The sequence below is a fragment of the Rousettus aegyptiacus genome, unplaced genomic scaffold (assembly GCF_014176215.1).
Source record: "Rousettus aegyptiacus isolate mRouAeg1 unplaced genomic scaffold, mRouAeg1.p scaffold_m13_p_9, whole genome shotgun sequence".
NCBI classification, from domain to species: Eukaryota; Metazoa; Chordata; class Mammalia; order Chiroptera; family Pteropodidae; genus Rousettus; species Rousettus aegyptiacus.
In genome coordinates this window covers 27,313-53,591 of record NW_023416312.1, presented here as the reverse complement: position 1 = coordinate 53,591, position 26,279 = coordinate 27,313, and the positions used below count along the sequence as shown (strand labels likewise).

At 48.3% G+C, this 26,279-nt stretch overlaps 1 protein-coding gene across 5 annotated transcripts in view; it reads right to left on the bottom strand.

Moving 5' to 3' along the window:
• The window catches only part of LOC107508375 (protein WWC3), a 102,489-nt gene that overhangs the window by 56,076 nt on the left and 20,134 nt on the right, over positions 1 to 26,279 (bottom strand). For all 5 annotated transcript variants that reach the window (XM_036226447.1, XM_016140160.2, XM_016140161.2 and 2 more), the window contains exons 2-3: positions 9,857 to 9,966; positions 4,639 to 4,842 (exon numbers count right to left, since the gene is read on the bottom strand). In XM_036226447.1, coding sequence (XP_036082340.1) covers positions 4,639 to 4,842; positions 9,857 to 9,966 — 314 coding nt within the window. The remainder of the gene's footprint in view (positions 1 to 4,638; positions 4,843 to 9,856; positions 9,967 to 26,279) is intronic.

Below are 26,279 nucleotides of genomic sequence, written 5' to 3'. Positions count from 1 at the left end.
TTAGCCTCATGGGGACATGTGTGTTCAGATTCAGCAAAGCATCTAAGTTTGTTCTGGTTAGGGACAAAAAAGGTCAAGGATTAGATATTCTTAGATACCAGATGGTCTAATATTGACACAAAATCTTTCCTCTCCAATGAATGGAGTTTTATTCTGGTGATTTCCATAACTCGGGGGGAAATCTGTGAAGGGTGTGGGCGAGCTGAGCTTCCCCTCCTCCCACGCTCCTCTGTCCCTTTCTGCTCCAATATTAGAAATGGCTGTTCTACTTAATTCCTCTGTACACCATTATTGTCTTATTTCCCGCCCCCCCCCCCGAAATCAGCCATTAGGGATAAATGTGTCCCCCAAATTTACTATATACCAACAACAGATGCTAAATAAATATCTGTTGAAAACTACATGAATAGTTTAGCAATCCTACTGCGGGGCCATGAGAAAGTCAAAAAGTAGAAAGTGCTCTGCCTTCCACTTGCCCTATTAGTGCTGCAAAACAGTCAGATGACTTGTCAATTTATAACCGGCCCTTATTTCCAGATAACTTGAACAATGGGAGGGCATGGTATTCCACAAACACAGTCGGCTCTTCCGAGCTGCCTCTTCCATGTCTAGGAAACAGTACAGAGCACTGAAGGCTATATACACAAACACATCTGGATTCAAATCCAGGTTCTCCCGTTTACTATGTATGTAACCTTGAAGAAGTAACTTAGCCTCCCCAGTATTCAGTTTCTCGTGTGTACATCAAAAATAATGTCATGCGCTTCACAATGTTGCGCTCATAACAACGCATAGAAAACACTAGCTCATCGAACATTGGTTCCTTTGGCTTGAAGTCATTGCCAAAGAAGGAATAAAGGGAAGTAAGTCCAAATGATATTCTGTTACTAGGACTAGAGCCACCCCGCTTTAGATGACCAGCCCAGGAATGCTAGGAGTCCTACCTCCAGCAGCTCCGGATGTGGGCCCAGACCTCTGTAGTAGACATTTGTTAGATCCTGACAATTTGAGCCAACAGGATCACTGCTCGAACTTTATCCTGCAGCCGAAATAATTCCTTTGAGTCATATGTAAGAGTCTTCCTCATTTTAACTGGTAGTTCAGGTTAAATGGCAAATGGAAAGAGCTTGGTCAAAACCCCAGGGACTGTGGCAACCTGATAAACTACTTGGATTAATTCTAGATTCCATTCACAGTCTTTTTCCCTGATGACATAGGACCCAGCAAGACCCACTGGCCTCTCCAGGCCTTCTTGAAAACAGGAAGGCCCGATCTGGCCACCAAGGCAACCTACATAATAAGTACAGAGGTTGTGTCTAGGTAGAGACTTCTAGGCAGTTGGGAAATGGAATCTGATGACCATGTCAGAATTTCAAGTCAACACCAGAGTCATCTGTTTTCCTCTACTGACGGTTTCTTCATAAAAAAGAATGTCTTTTTTTTTTTTTTTAGTAGGCATTAATAAAATCCCATGGAGCACAGGAAGGAACATACATAATTGAGTGTAATTCCCTCTTTGCCCAAGTGTCAAGGGAGTGTAAAGCCCATAGAAATATAAAAATCGATGCTGAGGGACATCCCAGCCCCATAGGGCTGACTGCAGGTTCTGAATGCCTGTAACCTGCAGGCTCAGTGCTGCGCTGGGGCTGCTCCCCGCACGCCCCGGGTCCTCGTACATTTGCATACTCAGGGGCTCCAGCCCAGAGACCCCACACTCAGTGCAACGGACATCCTGGCTGCACCAGGACAGCAGCAAGTACGTAAGAGACCCCTTCTCCTGAGGCAATTTTTCCTTTCGATCACTGGTAACAACATTCCTTCCAAATTTTTCTGATACGTCCTTGTCCACTTCCATTCTTGGAAACACTGACTGGACAGCCTCTTTGGAGACCTAACCGAACAGGACCATGGAACAGATAAGGTGCCAGAAGGCTACTGGGAGGAACCACACCTTGAGGCTGAATCATGTGACAAACACGCTATGCGGATGAATCACGTGACACTGCCACTATTCAGCCATTTTTGAACTACAGAAATAACGATTTCATATGGTTTAAACTATCTACCAAGTAACTTTCTGAAAGGTTTAGAATCGCTAACTATATGTTCTCAGAAATAGTTAAAAGTCAATGCTTCAGCTGATGCGACCTCGAGGCACCAAGTCCATGGGCTTCCAATCCTCTGAGATCACTTAAAAGGGACCATATGCTGGGCCATAAAAGTCATCTTAATAGATTTCAAAAAACTGAGATCTCATAGTGTAGTCTCTGACCGCAATGGAATTAAATTAGAAATCAACAGCATGACGTCTTTAAAAAGTCCCAACGACTTACTTTTTAAAAACCCATGGATCAAAAAATAAATCACAAAGGAAATGAAAAAAATATTCTGAACTGACTGAAAATGAAAATACCAAAATTTGTGGGATGCAGTTAAAGTAATACTTAGAGGAGAATTTATCCCTTTAGAGGCTATGTGAGAAAATAAGAAAGGTCTAAAATCGATGAACTAACATTGCACTTTAGGAAGATAGCAAAGGAAGAACAAATTAAAGCCAAACTAAATTGAAAAAAAAAAAAAAGAATAAAGAGGAGAAAGCAATAAAATAGAAAACAGACAAGAAATGGGGGGAGGGGGAGTAAGAAGCCAAAAGCCAGTTCATTGTAAAGATAAATATAACCAATAAAAGTTTAACCACACTGATTAAGAAAAAAAGAAGATATAAATTACTAAGATCAGGAACGAAAAAGACAGGACAGGCCTCAGAGCCTTTAGACATTAGAACTATAATGGAATTCTATGAAAACTTGACAAACTTGACAGTTTGCACCAGTGATCTGTAATTTCCCTGATGGCCAAATCCACTTTGTTACCTGTTTTTATGCTTTTACCAGAACAAGCCACACACATTTATTCACATTATCGTCTCCGGCTGCTTTTGCATCATGACAACAGGGTTGAATAGTTGTCACTGAGACCATATGGCCCACAAAGCCAAAAACGTTTACTACCTGACCCTTTAGCGAAAAGGTTCCTGACTTTTGGATTAGATGAAATAGACAAATTTCTTGAAGCATGCAAATACCAGAACTGATTCAAAAAGAAACAGAAAATCTGAATAGCCCTTTATGTATCAAAGGTACTGATTGTGTACTTAATAAACATTCTCACAAAGAACTCCACAGGTCCAGGTGGCTTTTCTGGTGAATTCTATCAAATGGCTAGGAAAACATTAATACGAATCCCACACAGACTCTTTCTGAAAAGAGAGGTGGAGGAAACACTTCCCGATTCATTCTGTGAGGCCAGTATTATCCTGATACCCAAATCAGAAAAAAACATTACAAGAAAAGGACACTATGGAGATAAGAAACCAGCATCTAAAAATTAGCAAGGAGCTGGCTCATCGCATTCTGATAGACAGTTAAAATAAAAAACAAGAACCAAAAAAATCGAGGACATACCGATACCTGAAAAACAAGAGAGAACACAGCCTGCAATCAACGCGACGCGATCCCCGAGGCCCTGCATTCTCTCAAGGCATGTGGTAAGAGAATGACCTCAAGCTCCCGCCGTGGCGGGAAACCCCACCTCCCTCTTCCCCGCGGCTTGTACAGCTTGTCCGGCTGATTCACCTTCGGCAGTGGCTGCAATAAAAAAGACCTCTGACCCCTTGGCCTTAACTCCACTCCCACTTGCCACACAGAATAAAGCTCTGACCATGTCTCCAATGTTCAGAGCTGTGTCACCAGAGCCAAACACCTGACGCCATGGCAGTCATGTCAGAGGTTAAGTCTTTCCAGGTCTCAACTAGACTCAGGTTCTATAAAATAAAATGTAGCGGTACCAACTTCATACATTCTCCCCAAGCTCACTGGCACCCAGGACAGTCATGGCCATGCGCACCTGCGGCCATTAAGTGTGACAACTCTGTTGGGAAGGGACTGACTCAAGCAGTGCCTGTGTCGGAAATGAAATGCCTTAGCTTCCGAGACTAGAGCTGGTTCCTTCAGTACCTGGGTGTCTGCTGGGTACTGAGGAAAGGGGAGCCCGCCTCCAGCGGCTTCCGAAACTAAGAGGGTTCCCTTTGAGTACTGCAGTGTGTCCATCTAAGCTGAGGGGCGGAAAGAGTTCCCCCCATTCCCTGGGTCCCACTGAGTTCCTCCTCCACCTTCAGGGCACTGGCCAAGACCCTGCGGAGACAGATGCTTGTCACGTAAAGCCTCGCGACTCTCCATCCAGGACCATGACACCAGTGTGACACCTACACAGCACTGACTGCAGAGGTCCCTGGGTGAAGGCCTTTCCACACTGACGAACACTGTTTCGTGTCGCTACGTGAAATTCGCTTGTTTCTTTCCTACCTTCCCCGCCCGAATGTAAGCTCCACGAGGGCAGGGATCTCTCCTTTGTGGGGCGCCGCAGTGTCACACTGCTCAGGCACAAGGCAGGCACTTGATCGGTATTTGTTAAAGCAGTGGCTACCGGATGAGCATCTCACTCCGGCGCGGAATACTGATGACCTAACCGTATGTGAGTAGAAACTTTATGAGGCCGCCTTGGCCAAGGAGGGTCTGGTGTTTGCGGATCACCTAGCAGATAACCACGCGCGTCAGCCACGGGAGTCGGTCAACTCACAGCTGGCATACGAGCGGCTGTCGTCCTCGCACATTTTGTGCAGCTGCTGGTACTCCTCCTGAGCCAGCTCGAACCGCTGCTGCTTAATCTGGTAGATTTCTTTCTTGGCATTCAGCGCTTCCTGGGCTACAACTAAATATTCCTTCAACATCCGTTCCTGCTCTCGCCTCCACTGTTCTCTGGGATCCTCAATCTGGGTAAGCTCTGAAATTAAAAGAGTAAGAACGTTAAGTGTGACTTCGACGGCAAATCTTCAGGTCGACCAGTAGTCAGGCAGTTGTGTGACTAGTTGATAGGAAAATTAATTACCAGGATGCACATTATGGAAGAGTCTACATAACGAACCTTCCTACAGTGGGGAACACCTTCCATTTTTATTACCCATAGTTAAAACGAGGAGAAAACACTATCGTCACGACCTCGTTCATTGGAGGAAGAAGACAATACCAGTTTTGCACATTGTAAATAAATGCTGGCAGAGAGACCCGAACGCGCTCCTTACCCTCAGACTAGCAGATTTGCGAACCTCTTCTCGCTGACCTCTCTGACTCGGGCGCGACCAGCCCTGCTGCCCCCTGACGCTGCCTGCTCCCCTGCCCCGCTCACCGGCCACACGTGCAGTCCTTTGGCATTCCTCGTGGACCTCCTTGTCCCCTCCCACCCACAGACTCCCGCGTTTCCCACGGTGGCTTTCTCGCCCTATAAGCTCCCGCGAGGGCCCACGCCCGCCTCTGGCTCCGGCCTCTCTCCTGAGCCCCCGTCTTTTCTTTCCAGCTGCCTCCCGGGTGCTTCTCCACCTGGACAGACCCAAAGTAATTCTGGGTCATTCGTCCACAGCGGAACTCATTCTCACGCAGTGCCCTTTGGCTACCAAAACCGAAACCAAATCGAACAATGACATAACGACAAATGCCTGCTTCCCCGCGGCCCTTCCTCGTGCAGTGAGCGGCATCGCCCGCCCGCACCCACTTAGCCGGCTGGGGAATTCGGCCTGCGACCCACCCTCAGAGAAGTCCTGCTCTTGTCCCTCGCCCAGACTATGCCGTGGCTCAGCAAGAACCAGGGATTCCTGCCGCTGGATATGGCAATGGCTAACGACATAGTCTTCTCTCCGTCGCCCCTTAGTTCGATCAGAGCTTCACTATCTCTCTTCAGAAAACACCCAGGCCTCCTGTGCCATCCACCAAAAGCCGCCCTCAGTGCGCTCCCCGAAGCCGCCTTCCTACCTCTGCTTGCAATGCTTGCACACGCGAACTTCTTGTAAAGCACAAAGTACAATATCCCCCGCGTGACGGGAGTCCCGACACCAACTTGCCAGCTTCACTTCTAATTCCCTCCCTTTCTCCCACCAACATCCTCTGAACGCACTGAATTTGTCCCGAGTCCCCCTCTTTGGCAGTGCTCACCTGTGCATTCGTTCATGCTGCTTCCGTCCTCTTCTGACCCCCAGGAAACCTTACCATCCTCCGAGTCCCTTTGCAAAAAGGAACCTCTCTTTTGAAGCCTTCTCTGCTCCTCAGAACACACACGTCTCTGTGCAGTGGCCAGGACTGCTGTTCTTACCACTTAGCACATAACTGCTTTTATATTTCTTTGTTTACTACCCAAACTATGAGCCCTAGGAGGCAGGTGCGTGGCTTCGGTCGTCTTTATAGTCTCAGGACCTTTCGCTTGCTGGCAGTCAATTGTTGGCAATCAATTGTTGACTGCGAGCTCACTGAATGAGGAAAGGGAGGGGAAGTCTGCTCCGCGGTCCCCAAATCAAATCCTTAGATTGAGGGGACACAGTGAGTGAATGGGCAAGCCACTCGGACTCAGGAAAGACTAATCCTCCTCATGCAACGAATCTTCTAGTGAGAATTTCAACAGAAGGGCCACCCTAAATTAAGGAAAAATTGGAAAGTGCTGTCCCTGTTCCAAATTTAGAGACCCCAGGGTATGGTGGCTCTGTTATAATGATGGCATATTAGTAAATATATGTGGGCTGCTGGGAGCCAAAACAAAATAAAAGCGAGTTTATAGGCGAGCAAGGCTGGTAAAATTCTCCCACCCAAATACTAAATAACTTTGCAAAATCATTCTTCTAAAGTGTGCTTGAGCAGCCAGAAGGTGGAAACAACCCTAATTCCATCAACAGATGAATAAAATGTGGTCCAGAGAGACAATGGAATGGCATTCGGCCATAAAAAGGAACCAAGTTCTGATATGCGCTGCCTCTAAAACATGAAGCTGAGTGAAAGAAGCCAGGCGCAAAAGGTCACATATTGCATGGTTCCGTTTATGTGACATGTCCGCAACAGGCAAGTCCATAGGGACAGAAAGCAGATTCGTGGTTTCTGGGGGCCGGGAGACCGGAGCGGAAATGGGCAGCGACAGCTAACAGGTTCAGGGTTTCACCTTGGGATGATGAAATGTTCCGGAACTAGACAGAGGAGGTGGTTTTACAACACTGGGAATGCAGCGAATGCCACTGAGCTGCACACTTCCCAACTGTTAATTTTATATTCTGTGCATTTCACCTCAAAGTGGTTAAAAAGGTCAATTTTATGCTATATTTAACACACACGCGCGCACACAGACATACGCACACGAGTGCTGGCTAGGATATTTCAAGTTCTCCCTTTCAAACCCCCTCCCGCCAACATGAGAAACCAAAAACAACAGATATCAGGGTCCTGCCCCGGCCCCGGAGTTCCGATTTAGCAGGCCTGGGCCAGGGCAGAGTCACCGCTGTTTGTAGCTGCCCGATGTCTCTGACGTCTGACCGGAACTGTTCATCCTCTGTCCGGTGCACTGGAGGGTCCTGGGAACCATGAGGTGGCTAACCCAGGCCCTCTCTGGCCCCTCAGGCCACTGCCGACCTGCACAGCTCCAATTTCATATAACTGCCTCCTCAGGTTCTCTGCCTTTTTAAAGCTATGCTATCAAGATTTGGGGCCTCAGGAGTGAGTTTTCTGCAATAGAGACTTTGACCCCCTATCTAAAAATTATTACAACAATAACCTTTCCTGTTCCTTGGGGAAAAAAAAAGGCGGGTTCTCTGAAGGTCTCAGAAGGAAGAGGTGGTGTGACCCTGGAGCTGATGTCTTCACCCGTGTCCCCCACGGTGCTGGGTCATTCCAGTTATGCTCAAGGTGGCAATGAGAAAGTCCTTGATGATTACTCAGTTTTAGGGTTCACAGCCATGTCTAGAGTATCGTGTTGAACCCTTGAGGGTAGAGACTGGGTCTCGCTTTCCTGCGTCCCCAGGGCCTAAAGAGTGGCCAGCACAGAGAGGCACTCTATAATGCTTGCTGTGACTCAGTGAGCAGGGGAGCCGGGGGGCAGGGAGGGATGAGCAAGTGGGGTTTATGGGAGAGACGAGCCAGAACAGGTCCTGGGCCTCGGCAGCAGGCAGGCAGGCTCTCCAGAGAGATTGTGTAAGGCGGATGCCTATGCTGCTCAGTCATACCTGAGGCCGGGGGGCGAAAGCCTGGCGAAGAAGCCGTGGCGCACACGTACGCAGGCCCACAGCACAGCGCAGGGCCCAGCGGCCCTCCCCTGTGGGAACTGCCCTCCCCTGTGGGAGTGGCCCTCCCCTGTGGGAGTGGCCCTCGCCTGTGGGAGTGGCCCTCGCCTGTGGGAGTGGCCCTCGCCTGTGGGAACTGCCCTACCTGTGGGAGTGGCCCTCGCCTGTGGGAGTGGCCCTCGCCTGTGGGAACTGCCCTACCTGTGGGAGTGGCCCGCACCTGTGGGAGTGGCCCTCGCCTGTGGGAGGGGCCCTCATCTGTGGGAACTGCCCTACCGGTGGGAACTGCCCTTATCCTTAGGAGCTACTCTTACCTGTAGGAGTAGCCCTCACCCGTGCGAGCTGCCCACCAGCAGCTAGGAAGGCAAGCCCAGGTGGCCAGACACTCCGAACACACACAGACTCTGGGTACTGGGTCGGCTGGGGCCACGGGGAGGGCAGCTTTCAGCCAGAATCTTTAAGCGCCTTACCCTGTCCACTGGGGGGTAGATCCACCCAGAAGCCCTCTTCCCGCTTGGATAACTGCCTGGCGAGTACTTGTCCCCAGTGTCCAATGCCGTGCAGGGCTGAGTGCCATGAATCAGAAACTGCGCTGCCCCAGGACTGGCACAGGGAGCCTCACCGTTCAGGTTCCCAAATGCCGAACTCAGGAAGTGAGTCGGCAAGTGACAATGAGGGAATTGGCCCTAAAGACACCAACCTCGGGCAATCGCACTAAGAGGACACGAGGAGCCGTGGGACAGAGTGAGGACAGAGCTTCCGAGCCGCTCGTGTGGCGGGCATCGTGCATCTTCAGGCTGTCCCAGCCTCCCCCGCACTTAACAAATCAGAGGACAGGAAGCACACCAAGGGGAAGCCATGCTTCCTGTCCCAGTAGTAAAAAATGACAGTGACGGAAACAATGAGGTCAGAGAGATTGAAAATTGGAGAGAGTGAGAAAGAGTGAACCTGAGAGAAATAGATGCCCAGCTGATACCCAGTCGAGAAAGGCTGATGAAGAGACAGAAAGCCAGGAGCGACGGGTAGAGAAGGGTCTAGAATGAAATGGAGCCTGTGACCCGGGGAGTGTCAACCTCGGCACTACTGACGTTTGGGGTACATCCCTGGCCTCCACTCGCTAGACACCAGGAGCACCTCTCCCATGCGTGACAACTGAAGATGTCTCTGGGAGGCAAAATGAGCCCTGGTTAAATATCACTGTTCCCCAAACAGTTCTACAGAGAAGGCTGGCAGGGTCAAGGACCCGTTATTTTAGCGGTAGTCTTTACACTATCTTCTCCCTTCACGAAGATCAAAAAGGTTTGGTGTGTTAAAGTTAAAGTTAAATGTCTAGGCCAAAATGAAGTTAAGGTAACCACTTGGGAAGTTATTGTCCTGAGAACTTGTAAGCTCCACTTTGCAAAAACCAATCTCAATTATAAGAGGTATTTCTATTTCCAGGCTGCCTGGGAAATTTATTCTTCATATTAGATAGTAAAGCCCTCAATTAAACATACGCCATGCAGGGCTGAGCAACAGGTAAGCAACGTAACTACTTCATTTTTTTAAGAACTCAGCTAATGAAAACTTCAGGTTATATTTACAAAATCCAGTTTAATGCTGCATTGGGCAGTAATGATTGCTTTGCTCCACATAAAGAGATTCAGCATCTTCGCGATCAATATGAAAATCCGTTCGCATATAATAACTCAAATGTGGGACTCTACTTACTATTTATGTGGTCCATGTAATAAATTCCGATTTGTTTATCATATACGGTTTCCCATCCTAAAGGAAGTTCGTCCCCGACACAATCGGCAAAGGTCAATGGCTTTGTTATCCTGCAAAATAAAATTACGAAAGGAAATCTGAAAATCAGGTCAATTTCATCTAAACTTGGTGAATCGACTCAAGAATTAGGTTTTAATACAAAATGATATATCATCTTATCTAATTGACAGCTTTTGCCCCAGCTTTTGGTTGGAAAATTAACTCGCCGGCTTTGCCTAAATAATAATAAGTAACAATATCAGTGCACTCACAGTTAAAAAAGCATTACTATCTCAAAGTGCGACTTTAAATACCAGCGGAAAATAGATACTGAAAGTTACAAAACAGGTAAAACGAGCATCTTCCTCCAAGCAGCACCCTGAAGGAGTCGAAGGCAGTGGAATGCAGCTCATCCACGTCCACAACAACGGCGAGCAGCTCCACTCTGTTCCCACCCCCTCTCACCCTTCCCGCTTCCATGCTTTCCAGCTGAAATTTATCTCAAATGCATTTGTGCTACTTTTGTCTACCAGTGGTCCTAAGTTAAGGAGTTATACGTTAACCACTGGCCAAATGCAAAAAGCCAAACAAGCATGGTAACAATATAAGGAGATGCCTACTAAACACTGTCTGGCTTCCTGATACAGTCAGTGGGAATCGAGATTGCAGAGGGTCCTTTTTGTTTTCTGGAAAAAAAACAACAACAACAAAAGCACATTGTCTTACAGGCGTCTCTCCTTGAAGTAAATCTGATTAAGGAAACCTTGGCTTGACACAGATAGATAAAGGAAAGGTTTCCAGATGGGTTTCTTTAAGCAGAAAGCCCCCCCTCCCGCACAGCCCATTATCACACTGATTGACAAGACAGCTGTTGTATAAAACCGGCCACACCTATAATTGTCTGAGTCCGGGCAGAGATCTACTGGGTCGGCTCTATAAGTGCACACTGACTGGCATGCATGGGAATCCGATAACCTAAATTTCACTAACTCAATCCTCCCACATCCTCTGTTCAAGTCCTTGGCCCCAGGAAAGTGAGACACCACAACCACGGCCAAACCCCGCAAGACCAGTATAAATTTTGAACATGTTAACCCCCCAAACTGGTTCAACAACAAGGCTCTGTCTCTCCCAGTAGCACTTAGAAACCAATGAACGCCATCAGGAGGGCGCTGATTTTAACTCGTCTGCATTTTAAACATATGGTTAAGGAGTTAGAGTCACTATCAAAACAGAAAAACTCAGAAGGTAAAATACGCTGCGGACATCCTCCCAAACACCACGCGCTCGAAAACCCACATCGTCACGAGCGCCTACTGCGTGCCGGTGCCGCCCACGACACCGACGTCCGCGGCATGGTTCCTTAACAGGTCGGGAGCGCTGTGACGGTGGCACAGGACCAGGTGAAGCAGGCAAGGGCAGAGCGTTGTGCATGATTCGAGTCCTAAATGTGACCAAACCACAAGAAAAACAAATGCTGCTTTGCGATAAACTGAGTCCTGAGCGCGTCTCTGCTCTCCTACACTCGCGTATAAGCCCAAGGAAAAACGGCCAAGCGCAGGCGCACTGCAGGCGCGTTTACACGCGCGATCTCATTCAGTCAACGCGTGCTCATCCCGGCACCACTCACAACGGCCAGAAGGTGCAAACGACTACGGGCCGTCAACTGTGAGCGGGTATGTGCTTGACGTGGACGGACCCTGCGGCCACTGTGCTGGGGGAAAGAAGCCCGATGCGGAGGGCCGCATGTCGTGTGCTTCCATCCATGAGAAATGTCCAGAACAGGCAAATTCATAAAGACCGACGGCAGACCAGTGGTCGGCAGCGCTGGGGGCAAAGAGGGAATGAAGAATGACGGCTAACGGGCACGCGGCTTCCTTTCGGGGTGATAAAAATGTTCTGGAACTAGGTAGTGGTGGCGGTCGCACCACTTTGTGAATCTGCTTTAAATGGTGGATTTTATGGTATATGTGAATTACACCTCAAGTTTAAACAACGGCAACGGAAAGGACATCTCTGCAGCTCATAATCCGTATCTACAGTTATTTTCTTTGAAAGAGTCCCAGAAGTCAATTACAAGGTCTGAGGATGTGAAGCTCCTTTCTCCATATCTTGTTTTCGATGTAAAAAATTCAGACAGTAAAGTAGAAAGACTAGGAAATAAAATCGCCCATAATCCAGAAGCCCTGGATTCATGCTTTAGTTTATTTCCCCCCTTCTTTTTTCCTACATTTTTTCCACAGCTGACATCATACTAGATACAATTTCATCCACTGGTTGTTTTTTTTTTCATTTGTGTATTTCCTCAGGCCCTTTAACTCTTTGTCAGCGTCACTTTCTTCCATCATGTGCAGTAAACCATAATTTATTTACCAGCCACCTCAGATCATCTATTTAGGTATGTTCCAATTTTCTGCTCTTTGTTGTAAATAATGGATACGAGCTTACAATAAACGCGTGGTACATACTGCCAAAGTGATTTACCATCAGCCTACAATCCTACCAGTGAAGTAAGAGATGGTCTTTTTCATCACCCTCTGGGGATATCTTTAACACATTTGTTCAAGGGTTCAGAATAAATCCATATGGCACAGGCGTGCTTTACTTTCAAGGAACAAGTTGGTAGGGAGTACAGCATAAGTTTAATAGCATTTTCAGAATGTGGGGGAGTTGGGAAAACATGGTAAGCAACGAACTGAGAAGCAGGGTACCCACTGTTCCCACACTTCAAAGCCATGCACTCGAATTGTAGCTTAAGGCCTCCGGGCCAACTCTCACTAATGTCCTCCCTCTGTCTCCCCATGTGAGCGACGTCAACCAGGAGAGTCGCCCTGCCCTTGGCCACACTCAGATATTCCCATTGCGGATTCCCCCCTTAACAAATGGCTCTTCTTGGCCTCGGCAGAGAAAATGAATACGTCGTGCATTCTTCCCAGAGCTGGTCTGCGAGAAGGCAGAGAATGACGGATGGCACAGACGCTGGCTTCTTTTTAGTCCCTTCTGCCTGATGCATCCTGCAGGGCTCTTTCAGAGGTGGCACTGGGCCATTTCAGTCAGTGCCAGTTCCAAGAGAGCCATTTATTGCCATGAAACCTTGGATGAGTCAGTCCCTCTCTCTCTAGAACTCAGTTTTCTCATTTTGAAAATGGGGACGCTCAGACGACCCTCACAGGGTCACGTTAGCCGAGACGGGCTGTTCGGTCCCCACGTGGGACTAGCTCCGTCCACTCCCCTTCCCGCTTCCCTCTCGTTTCTCTAGTAGACTTCAGACTGTAAGAGTTCAATTTTGCTCCTGTTCTTTTTTTTTTTTTTTTTTGATTGGCTGAAGAATTTCTTTTTTTTTTCTTTTTTTATTATTATTAAAAATAATTGCGGTGACATTGATCAACAACATAGATTTATCGTCTTACAGTTCTGGAGCTCGGAAGTCCAGGTTGCTTTCGCTGAACTAAAACCAAAGTGTCAACAAGGCCACGTTCCTTCTGGACGCTCAGGAGAAGAATCTGTCCTCTTGCCTTTTCCAGTTTCTAAAGACTGCCTGCATCCCAGGAGGCTTCCTCCACCTTCAAAGCCGGCCACGGTCGGCACGGTCTTCCTCGGGAGGCCATCTCGCTGGTTCTCCCTCTTCCACTTATAAAGACCCTTGTGATTACATTGGGCCCACCTGGATAATTCAAGATACTCTCCCCATTACAAGATCCATAAGTTAGTCCCATAGGCAAAGTCCCTTTTGCCATGTCACGTGTTCACAAGTTCCAGTCCTAATCAGGACATAGGCAACTTGGGGGGCTGTTACTGGGCCAACTACTGATAGCCACTGGGGAGACTACAGGGCAAGAGAGGGGGAGCAAAGCAGTCGGTGGCAGCTCAGAGCCCCGAAGACCATGCCTTCCTCCCCAGCCAGGCTCAGGGGCCTGGAATACCTCACATCAACAATACCAAACTGCAGAAAATCAGAGGCGGGCAGCAGAAGGTGAGAGCAGAGAGAAAGATGTAAACACTGATTTTTAGCACATTTTCTTTATCAAAAGGAGGCCAGGGTAAGCCTGTGGCACTTGTACTACACTTTCCAGTCTCCTGGAACAAGATGATCTTTATATTTCCAATTCATGGTTGCTTTCAATATGCTATTCAGAGAGGATACGATTCATCTCAATTTCAGTTCCAAACCAATCCTCAAGAAATCATAATGACTTCCTTCACCTTTCTAACATACCTGGCTCACAGCGAGCCTCGAAGCCCGCCAGAACATGGACACCAGTCTGTTTGTGGTTACTAATGTGGTGAATTAGACCCTGTTTGCTGTACTAGTTGCTTCTCCAACTTCAATGGCATGACCTTGACACCTGAGAGCTGGGGTTCTCACTCAGCACTGAGCGGGTCCCTGAGCCCCCTGAAATCACACAAAAACATTGAGATGCACAGTCCCGGGCTTTCAGCAGGTTCCCGGAGATGGCGGTCACCTCCCAAAAATATTAAGTTCAGAAGCTCTTTTGGAAAGATTCCTCACTTCTCTGTCGAGTTTAAAAGCACAGTGAATGTACCACAAACCTGTCCCATTCTTCCTGAAAAGTCATTAGACTAATCGCAACCTTTACATTTTAACCCCAGATATTTATTTAGAATATACATATACATTGACTTAGTAATTGTCATCGAGTCCCAATTCTAGAATTTAGGGTAAAGAATTATCACACCTAGAACTCAGCTTAAATGTTGCAGTTGACATTTCTGTGTTTTAACGTAGCGCGAAGAACCTAAGTTTATTTTTTTTTTTTAGGACTTGATTTTAGTAATGACTCTTAGAATCATTCTTGAATCACATTTGTGATTTCTGTGTGAAAAAACTGTCTTCTTGAGAATAAAAAAAAAAATTATTATACACTTCAGTCTTTTCATTGACCCAAACACAAAACTAACAGTTAGGGTTTGTGGACAAACTCCCAGATTAATCTGAAGAGCAAATGGCTCCTCAATGACATCTCAAGGAAAGAGAAGACACAGAGGTTTTATGAATGGCAGTGTGGTCGCAGAGATTCTGGTGAGTTCCCGAGTAGCCCAAAACTGAATTTGCAGGAGCAGTCCAGTCTCCATGTCATCAATTTAAAAAACAAAAGGTCTACCGCCAGATTTGCTGCTTCAGTATCAACAAGTTTTACCACTATCCTTTGTACTTCCGCCAAGTACATCTTACTCAGACTTTTCGAAGTGTCATTCCTAGGACCAAAACACCATTTAGGGATGCATTTGTCTTTCTGAACCTCCACATGTAAAGCCAGGTGCCAGCATGTTCTGCAGGCCACATCTTTTCCCAGTCAAGAAACGGGCCAGCTGGCCTGAAGGGAGATGGCAGAACCTGTTCACAGTCAACTCACCTGAGTTCAAAGGTCAATGTTACTGATATCCCAACAGGGATATGAATCAGGTCACAAAACCCCACTGTGATTCATGCCAAATCCATCTTTTAATAGTCCCAATAAAACAGTCCTGCTCGATCAGTTGAGCCAATTCTTAAAGGCTGCCTCCTGTAAGTCAGCGTTTGTTACCCAAAGCAATGCAGGAGTGACGCGTGAATGTTTCCTCGGCATCTGGGCTCTGGCCAATTGGCTGTGGGCAGAGGTAATGTACACCCATTCCAGGTTTGTCCCGTAAGCTTCATGCCCTCTAACCTTTGCCTGTTGGCCAAAGACAGGCAGTCCAGTAGACGATGGCTGATAGGGTCTGAATGTTTGTGTGCCCCCCAAAATCTATGTTGAATTCCTAATGCGCGATAAGATGGTATCTGGGTCCCTCTGCCATGAAGCCCATCATGTACACGGTCCTGAAAACACTTTGCTCACCTCCACATGTAAGTTCTAATAATACGACTTAGAATAAAATAAAGACACGCTTCAGCTCAGTTGGTAAAAAGAATTCTCTAGGGCAGCGCTATCCAATAGAAATACAATGAGAGCTACTTATGTCAAAAATTTCTAGTAGCCGCTTAAAAGGTTAAAAAAAAAGAGGTGAAATTAAGTTTGATAACGTACTTTATTAGACCCAATATATTAAAAATACTATCAACTTAGCATGTAATAATTATAAAAATTATAAACAGGAGATTTTTTTAAATATCCTTTTTCTGTACAAAGTCTTTGAAATGCGCTGTGTGTTTTATGCCTAATGCCCATCTCATTTTGGGCTCACCACGACTCAAGGGCTTGGTCACCCATGTGGCTGTGGCTTCTGTGCCGGACGGCAGAGCTCTAGGGTCTCATCAAATTCTAGAATTGCGTAAGTCTACGAGATCACAACGAAATTCGCCAGCTGAGACTGAGACCACTTAAGAAATATCCGGCCTGAGAAGTCATTTTCCACAAGTCCCTAGTGGGACCCTTAAAGAGCCAGGTGTCTAAGACCACAAAACCTCATGCAGGAGGTTCCCGCCTGTCCCTCGGTCCCTTTGCATTCCCGGCAAGCTGCGGGAACCACCGTGCCCCAATGGGGACTGTTCCTTCCCTTTGCCGTGCTTCCCTCCCCCTCCTCCTGTTCAAATCCTAATGAATCGCCCCAGATGGGGCCTAGACTCCTCCCACCGAGCCCCAGCACTCCCCGGGAGAAAGTAAGCTGCCCTTTCTTTGGCCAGTCTCAGCAGTTCCTCTCTCCTCCTGGCACATTAAAACTATAAGTAGAACATGCATCTCCCCTAGTGTTTATTCTTCCTGGTCCAGAGTGGCACATCCCCCAACTCTGCGTCGCCCCACGGGGCTCTGGGGCGTATGATCCACAGACCTGACCTATCAATGGTGAGTGGAGTCTGCCACCAAATCTATGTCTACAGCAGCTCTAGAGCTGTTTTGGATGCTGCTGTCTCGAAAGAATATATGGCTCACGAGCAGGTGTGCAGATTTGAGGGTTGAGAGACGGGATCCGAGAGAGTGGGCTGCGGCGTGACGGATGCATCGCTTCCTCTTCGGGGATGGGAATAACAGGTGCTCGGGATCTGTTTACTAGCACGATAGGAAACAGGCTTGTCGCGTTAGGAATGGCATCCTGGACGCACAGCACTAACAGAGAAGAGACAGCGCGGGCTGGAGGGCCCTCCCAAGGAGACCTCAAAGTCAGCTCTGGCCCTTTCAATATTCTGCAGCTGCCTTACAAGACCCTGTGCCCACCCCATGCACAGAGCGGCCCTCACTAGCCAGCCCCCTCTGGAGGGACCTAGGTGTGTCCTCCTCCCTGGGTTTGAGATCGGGGCGGGCTGGCCACCAGGAAGAAGCCTGGCCACTGCGGTTCATCCAGCAGGGAGGGTGGAGAAATGATGACTCCCGGGAGAGTCTGACTTCTGGAACCCGCCTTTTCCAAAGAGGAAAGGCAGGTGTTCCAAAATACACATGCAGGCAGAAAGCAGATCAGTGGTTGTTAGGGACTGGAGCAGGAACAGTGACACTGGGGGCAGAGAGGATGACTGGAGATGGGAATGTTCTACAGTCATCTCATAGTGATGGCAGCCCAGCTATACACATCTACTATAACTCATCAAAACACACTAAAACGGGTGAGTTTTGTGGTATGTCAATTACACCTCACTAAAGCTGTGTTAAAAATACACACACACATTGAGATTCCTAGCGAGTACTTCATTTACAGTGGAAAGAAACATTTTCAGGATTCCAAGTCATATGAAACACTCAAGACAAGAAAAAAAATGTGAAAACTGTTGCACACAACTGGCAATTTTGACCCGCGAAGTCCAAGTCATGGCTGATCGATGTCCCAGAACATCTTCCAAAGAGCTCAACACTTGAAGCATCATCTAAACTGACAATTTCCAATTCGCTGTATTCATTCACCACATTACTCTATATCGGCTCTCACGTTATACTCACAATCTACTAGCGACTGGTAAAATCGATGGAGTAGGTCCCAACCGGCATTTTGGTTAAAAAAGAAAATATTAGAGTACATCGCACTAAACTGCCAAGAACTAGGGTAATACAGTACATACTATATCATGAACCTTTCTTTTTGGGGCGTGTGTGATACAAAATGGTCTCCTTACTTCCCGCGGCAGCCAGCAGTTTGCGTGGAAGGCAGTGCTCCAGGATATACCTACAGGTGGATGTATCCAGTCACACAAGCACTAAAGTGGTTAATGGGCGGGTTTTGCAGACACAACTAAAAGCGTGTGGCCACACCCACCAACCCTGGGCAGTGCCCTGGGCCAGACGAGGAAAGTTTCCATGAGTCAGCACCACGATTTTAAGAGGCGGGTCCATTATCGACACCCCCACTTCACAGAGGAGGAAACTGAGCTCAGGGACGCACACCTAAGAAGTGGCGAGACCTGGCCACAGAGGTGGGTAGTGGAGACTCGGAAGAAGTCTGCTCGGCTCTGCATCCCACCAAACTCAAAGAAGAAATTCAAGCAAAAATGAATGGGTTCTAAGAACCTATCACGCAGGAGCCACCACCATCCCTGAGGAAAACACTAGAAATAAAGATGCTGTATTACTGCTATAAGCATAAGCAGATATGTACCACTTCCCGCTTTTTAATAATTTATTAACTCCCTTACCCTCTTGACAGATTCTTAATGATGATTACTCTGATGAGAGCGCAGGTAAGGCAGTTAATGTTCACCATCTTAATTTTAATATTCTGGACGAGGGTCTTCCATTACTTTAAAATAATATAATAGACAGGAAGAGATACTGAAAAATTAAAAGGGGAGGTTTTGAAGAAGAATTTGAGGGAAAAAGAAACGAATCGTAACAACTGACAGAAGAAGTCAATTCAGCTGAAACAGAAGAGGAAAACTGGCCTGGCCAAGGGGAACGGAGAAGCCCAAAAGTCACATTCTTTAGAAATGGCATCACGGGGAGGCGACCCTGGATGGTCCTGGCTATCCCTACAGACAAGGGCACACAGCCGTGGCGACGTCAAAGTCCTCTGAGCTCTGTGATCTCACTTTCAGCTTTGCAAATACTGCCAAGGTCAAGCTCTCCCTTGTATGATGTACCCAGTTACCGAAAGTCCCGTGCCAGGCTTCTAAGAGTAAGAGCAAAAAATGTTATCTCTCGCCCTTTTCTGTATGAATTACCTCCTCTCCCACTCCACTGCCCTCGAAAACAACTTTCAGCAGTCACTTAATCTGTTTTCTTTTGGCACGAGAATTCCACTCTTTACAGATGCGTATTTGCATACATCGCCAACTGAATCTGTGAACAAAAGCACAGGGGAAAATGCCCGAACATCTAAGAGGCATCCATCAAGCTCGTGGGAAGTAACGTGTGCCAGGAAAGGATGCAAGAAACAGCTCAAAGGGACGGCGGCTCTTCTAGGTCTTGGATCTCTCTGGGAATATGAGATAACCCATCAATCTCCTCCCTAGAAAAAATGTGCCCACGCGTTTACCCAAAATGCTGCCCTCATATATGCAAGAAATGCTGCCAGTCCGGCGGGTCCAGTTTCGGGAAGCCTGTTCCCAGCTCTTCGCCCAGGAAAACAGGCACCAGGTAGAAAGCACGGCTCTTGGGGGAAGAGCCGTTTTCCCCAGTGCTGGGGTCGAGGTCTTGAACCCCCCTGAGAGAGAGGAGCACCAACGCCACGTCCGACCTACCCACGAGGGCAGGGGAGGGTGCCGATGGGCCGGGGCCCCGCCCTGGCCCTGTGCAGGTGAGGCGAGGGCGGGCACAGCAAAAGGAAGCCTTTCTCCGAGGGCGGGAGCCGCGCTGACAAAGACCCTTTGGGCTGCAGAGAGAGTGGAGAGCAGGGAGAGGGACCGGCGGCGTGGGCGGGAGATGGCGACGCCTCAGGAGCGCTGGGCCAGGAAAGCAGTGACAGGGGACCAAGTCCCTGACCCTCTGCGATGCCATTCACCGTGACCTCGAGCAAGGTGCGGCGAGCAGCATCGGCTTAGCCGCATGCTACGGGAAGAGTGACAGGAGCAGTAGTGCTACTTTGTAACCACCTCGGCACATGTCCACGACCCTGACGGTTTCCTTTCCAAGTGACGGCACGAAGGCACTGAGTCGAGGTCTCCTGCGGTATGTCAGCGCTAACACACGCCCGCCCAAGGGCTAACTTGTTCTGGCTGAAAAGGTTTCTGCGACGCCAGGAACAGGTGCCTGCTGCCTCTCTCACGGCATCCCCGGCAGGGCCCGACGCGTGGCTGCATGAGCGAGTGAGCAAAGCAGTCCAGGTGCTTCCGTGCTGGACTCGGGATGTTTTGTAACAGAGGAAGCTGTCCCCCCAAAGAGCGGGCACTGGTACCGGGACTCTGTCATTTTGCTGAATATCGAACCACGAGAATTGTAGCAAACATGCTCAGAGCAGGACTGAGGGCAACAATCCTCGAGCGGCCCCGTGAAGCGACTTAATAGTGAGCTCCACATTCTGCTTTAGAGCAGAAAAGATGCTGAAGTTTGCCCCGCCCCCAAAGGAGCACAGCAAATACGCCGCTTTACAACAACCACTCACAACTCTGCACCACGTGGACGCGAGCCAGGGCGCATCGCCAGAGGCCGCCAGCTCCAGTGCTTCTCCCTCTGGTACCCCCAGCTCTCTGGCTGATTTTCTGCATCTATGAATGTCCAAACCGAGCCTCTCCAGCGCTAGCACTGAAACACGCGTGCGGGACCAGGGAGCCAGGGAAGGCCGGCCTAGCCATGTGCACTGGGCCAAGCCCTGTCAGGCCGGCCATGTATGTTGGATTAGAGATGGTTCCCTGGGAGGACCCACACTAGACATCTCTGAAGGTTTCTCCCATCTTTAAAACCCCACTAGGAAGCCTGCAGAATCATCCCTTCCAGCCTGCAGACAGAGACGCCTGTGGCTGTGCCCTGGGCTCCCCGTCTCTGCTGATGCACGCTGCTACCTGGAGCCCTGGCCCAGGGGTCTGGCTGGGTAGGATGCCTGGCTGGCTAAAACAGAAGCACAGCACCCACTGGTCTCCAAAACATAAAGCAACACTTAGAACAAATACCCCACTATTTTTTTGAAATACATTTGTTCTGTCAAACTTGTCAATGCACATCCCCAAGACTGAGCCACCAGCACTCGGAGACTGAGCCCATCTGAGCAGAGCTCAGTACTGTCGCCAAAGAGCACCGGTAAGGCAATGGGACCTGCTTAACTTCGCATGCAGACCTGACTGGCCTCTCCTATCAAAGGAACGCTCTTATCAGAACTTTACGGCGAGTTCTTGCGCTGAAGCAGATCTCATACACCAGCGGTATGCTTCATGATGGCAGAGGGGACAGGAGAGAAGGGGTTATTCCCAGGACCAAAAACCAAGGGAGACCAAAGGTCACACCTGTCTGGCTTTTGGTCATTATGGCCAAGCAATCCAGTTGCAGAGAATGAGACTCAAGGACACGGGCCTTTGTCTTTGCATCCTCCAAAAAAAAAAAAAAAAAAAAAAAAAAACAGCCCAATGCTCCAAATCCAGAAGTGATCTTAACTCACGCTCTGGCTCCAAGCATCTACGGCCCCCTTTCCCTGGAGAGGCTACCCCACCATAAGCCCAGGCAGTTCTACCCGATTCTGCTCCGCTCTGAGTCTTTATTGAAGGGCAAGTGTCTTCAGCTGCCCCCACTACACTCTGTACACCACAAAGTCAAGCATCGCAGAGGCCTTGGCCTCCCCACCCCACCCTCGGGTACCTAGCACAGACCCTGACCCTACAGGAGTGAACTAGGCTCAAATGGATGTAGAGATGGTGTGAGAGAGAGACGAATGGAGAGAAGGAGGGAAGAAGGCGTGGATGGATAGAGGGAAGGATAGAAAGAGAAAAAGATAGATGGGTAGATGGATGAAAGGAGGGCGGGATAGACTGAGGGATGGACGAAGGGATAGATGGAGGGATGGATAGATAGATAAAAGGTTGAATCAGTGGCTGGGTCAATAGAAAGATGGATGGAAAAAAAACAGATGGGTATTCAGAGGGACGGATGAAGGATGGCTAGAATGGTGGAACAAAAGAGAGGGAGGAACAAATGGATGGAGGGGCAGATGGGCAAACGAAGAACCCATCTCCCCGAGCCAGTGGAGGGGAGACCTCTTGAAAAAGAGGAAGCAAATGTCATGAGTTAAGGAAAAACTCCGTCCTCCTCTCGGGTCTTCCCTGTAAACCAGGATTCCCAGATCATGTCCCTCAGGATTTAGAGGCAAACACATTCCAGGCAGGCTTAGGGGCCGGAGGACAGGCTGGTTTCCTTCCTATCTGTTGGGCTTGCTTTCCACAGAGTGCTTTCCTAACTGGGATGCTGGAAGGTAACAAAAGAAGGGACCAAACTCAATAGCAACCGCACACGAACCACACAGAAGTCACCCCAAAACATGCTAGTGATTTGATTTTCAGCAGGGCCACTTTGAGAAAGGGTGCGTCTTCTGGGGGTACCACAGAGAAAGGCTCTCCTGCACTGTGCACTGTGGCAGCCACTAGCCCCATGTGGCTACTTAAAGTTAAATTAACTAAAATTAAATAAAATTGAAAGTTCATATATCGGTAGCACTAGCCGTAGTTCAAGTACTCAAGAAACGTGCGGCTGATGGCTGCCATACTGGACGGGGGAGGCACCGAACATCTCCGTCACCACGGAATGTTCACCACGGAATGCTCCACTGGACAGCACTGCTCCAGATAGTCGCAGGGTGATGAGAGGACACTGATCTCTCCGGGGGAGGAGAATCGTGAAGCAGAGGTGTAGAGAACAGCGGCAAACGGTTCACAGAAATGTTTCCTCCAAGCAGCATATATTTCAAGGTTCAAAATCTTAAAACACATTAGCATCCTTCAGTTCACTAATATCACTAGCATGGCGGTTTCTCGACCAGCGGCCGTTTTGCCTCCTGGGGGCTGTTGGCAATGTCTGAAGACATCTGTGGCTGTCACGATTGCTGAGGAGAGTTGCTACTGGCATCGGGTGGGTGGAGACCGGGGGTGCCGCTGAACCCCCCAGAGTGCACAGGAAGCCCCACCACAAAGGATTACCTCGCCTACAACGTCGATAGTGCCACCTATGCAAATGATCTAAAATATGTAGAGTTTAATGTATAAGAGGTGCATCATGTCACAGTGCTATGTACAATAACAAGAAAAAGGAAACAGCCCCAATGGCCACCAAGAAGGATGGGACCCGATAAAGTGCAGCATATCAACAATCACTCAGTAGTTATTCACGGAGCACCTGCTACACGCCAGCCCTGCTCAGACGCTGTGGATGGACAGAGCCAAAACCGAACAGAATTCCTGTCCCTGAAAGGCCTACCTGGGACAATTTTTAAAGTGTGATTAACAGACACTGTAATGACTTCGCAGTGCTTTGGTTATTGGTCAGGGAGAAAGGGCGGCTATAAAATTATTTGAGAGAGGAACAACTTTGCGTTCCTTTGCTTACAAAAAAAAAAAAAACAACTAGAGAAGACACCCAAACACCGAAGTTACTGTAGGTAGAGGCTAGGCGGAATTGTTTATACAAATAAAATAAGTCACTTTTTATCAAGTTTACCCGGAATCCAACATGGCTTCTTCTCCTCTCCTCTTCCCATGAGCCCCGAGGACAAGTGTGGCCATCACTGAATGCTTCCTGGGTTCCTGCTTCTCTGTCTTGGAGAAGGGCAAACTAGGTAGCGAGAGCTAGAAGCACGTGACTCTAAGGCCACCTGGGCCAGCTCGGCCTACAAACGTTGTCAGGTTTGCATGCTGGCCCTCAAAATGGTCTACTAAAACCTCGACAGGTTGCCAACATTTAAACTCAAGAGATTTCAGTGCAAACACCTGGGTTTCTAACTCTCTTGAAAATAGGAAGAGCCGGCACACAGGGATGATAGTCCCCAGAGGCAGAAACTCGCTAAAGCCGATTAGGGCCACTTGATAGCTTGCCGCAATCCCCACCACTCTGTTGCTCTGACGTCTGGCCGTTTGGTTGGGGGCCCAGCCCTGGTGGGTATTTGCAATCACCGTGCCAAGGTGAGACACAAAGGAGGGGAAATCCTCCCCAGGGGATGGCCCCGCAAACAAGATACGTGCAGGGAGCTCCTGCCAAGCGGAGGCAGGCACGCAGCTTGGTATGAAGGATGCTCACAGTCTCAGGCACGTAATCGTGGCCAAGGATGAGAGAGCTTGGGAACCCCACCCTAGGAGAAGCTCTAAGAAACCTGTAAAGTGCTATTCATTTGTTTAAAAATTCACTGTAGGAAAGCTATTTGAGATGTGAGGTACCAGGAGTTATCCTCAAGGAATTCAGCTGGGCTGAGCAGCAAATAAACAACAAATTACCACTATGCAATAAATTCCCTCAACGGTAGGGGCACAGGCAGAGAGCTATGGAAACTCAGAGGAGGAAATGATTCAACATTAATATAAATTATTTTTCTGGTCAGCAAAATACCCAACCCTTAACCCCGTCTCATGCTCCAAAACAATACAATGTCATTATAATATCTGACCGTTCTTTCCCCTTTACAAGCTTCAACAAATGTTTCTAGTCTTCAAGGTCAAGGCTTATCTGCCCGAGTTTCATGGAGGGGTTAAAATCATCAACAAATATTTGTTGATTACTGAACAAGATGGAGTCCTGTAAGACAGTGGATTTCCACCCTGGCTGCTGTGAGAATTACTGGAGACACCTGGATGAACTCAGGAAGTTGGACTTAATTGATCGGTGGTGGAACATGAACAACAGTCGTTTTAAAATGCTCTTTAGGTAATTGTACCTTGGAGTCCGGGCTGAGAACCACTTGCACAAGTGATGCTCAAAAATAAGAGTCACCTGTCTCCGGCAGAGGGGAGATGGCGGGTGAGAGGAGTCAGGAGCCATGCATATGAAGCACGTGATCAGTTATTTTAACTAGCGTCTGCGATTCGAACTGAGAATTCCACCTTGATTATTTTAAAACTACATTTAGGACTATAATCAAGTAATTACTGATTCACCCACCAAGGGTTGGGTGACCGCGCTGCCACTTGCCAAGCGCAGGAAAAGCTCTAGGAAACAAGAAAGACAAGGGCAAGCCCCAGACGGTATAGAGTCTGGCAAGGTGGGGAGAGAAGAAAAGCTCCAGGGAAACCCATGGCCTGGATACGGCTCACGACAGCGTGCTTCCACGTGGCGAAATGCAACATCCGCCCCGGGCTCGGCTTCTCTTCCGGACGGGGACGGCGCTTCTAAAATAGTAATCGATGTTTAAACCTGGTACAGAGAGCACGTGCTGAGCGTGAGATGTATGGCTGACTAGGAGATTATTCGAAACGTTCATTTGCCTTCTTTCTCTAAGGTGGACTGTGATGCAGCGCGTAAGTAAAATGATTCTATAAAAACCTGCCCAGCCAAAAATATCCTTTGCCCTGACTTGGAGTTTAAGAAAACAAATGTACTTCTGAGGAATTGAATCTCTGCGAGGTATCTTTTTCCTCTCCTTTCCTGCCCATCAAAATCTGTTCTTAGGACTCCCTGAGTTGTTGCCCAAGTTTGTGTGAAAGTAAGTCATTTTAGACCAGCAGGAGGGAGGGGCCAGGTGGTGAATGTGTGTGGAATGCTCCAGGCCCTCAGCCCCTACGAGGGATCCTACTCTCTCCTGGCCCCATATCCAGCTTCCTATCTGATGAGAACTTCTTTCACTAGAAAATTCCACCAACAGCCTCAGAGCCATCCCGCCTTCTCTGTTTTGAGCCAAACCCTCAGCCATCATCCTTTGGAACTACGGGTACACGATGCAGGAGAGAATAGGCTGATGATATCTTTCTTCAGCGTGGAAGCCACAACATTCCGCATCAATGTGATTAAAGAGATGCTTTGAACAAGCACCAGTATTGCCCTCTCCATCAGAAGAGACCAAAAAGAGATAACGGCAGAGCTCAACACCTTCCATGTGAATGCCGAGGTGCCCTTCCCATGGGCACGGAAGAAACAGACAGACAAAATGTCACCTCCCGAGAGGCCTGACAACATGACAAGTCTTGGTGGTACTTCAGGGAGGCCGGGCCATCCTATAATGCAAGCAATCGTGACAGGCAGCGTACTGCACATTTAAGAAACGCTCTGCACAGAACATTCTGGGGAAGGGGGAGCAGGGAACTGATGTCCCCCTGATTCTCCACGGAACGACTAATTCTCTTTCCGTTTTGATAATATCTGCCCATTTAGTTCGATCATCAGTCACCTTAGTTAAACTATCTCTTTGCCATTGTAGCTTTCTTTGTTTTTTGGGGGGTGGAGGGGGCTTATCAGAAACTCCTGGGTAGCTTGAAGGCTACATTTGGGTTTTGGGTTGTTTTTTTTTGGCAAGCTTACCAGGCGTTTTGTAGGAAACCCCAAGAATTACTGGTCTAGATCAGTGGTTCTTAAGCCTGGTTGCTAATCAAAGCCACCCGGAGAATATTTCAAAATTGGACAGCAGT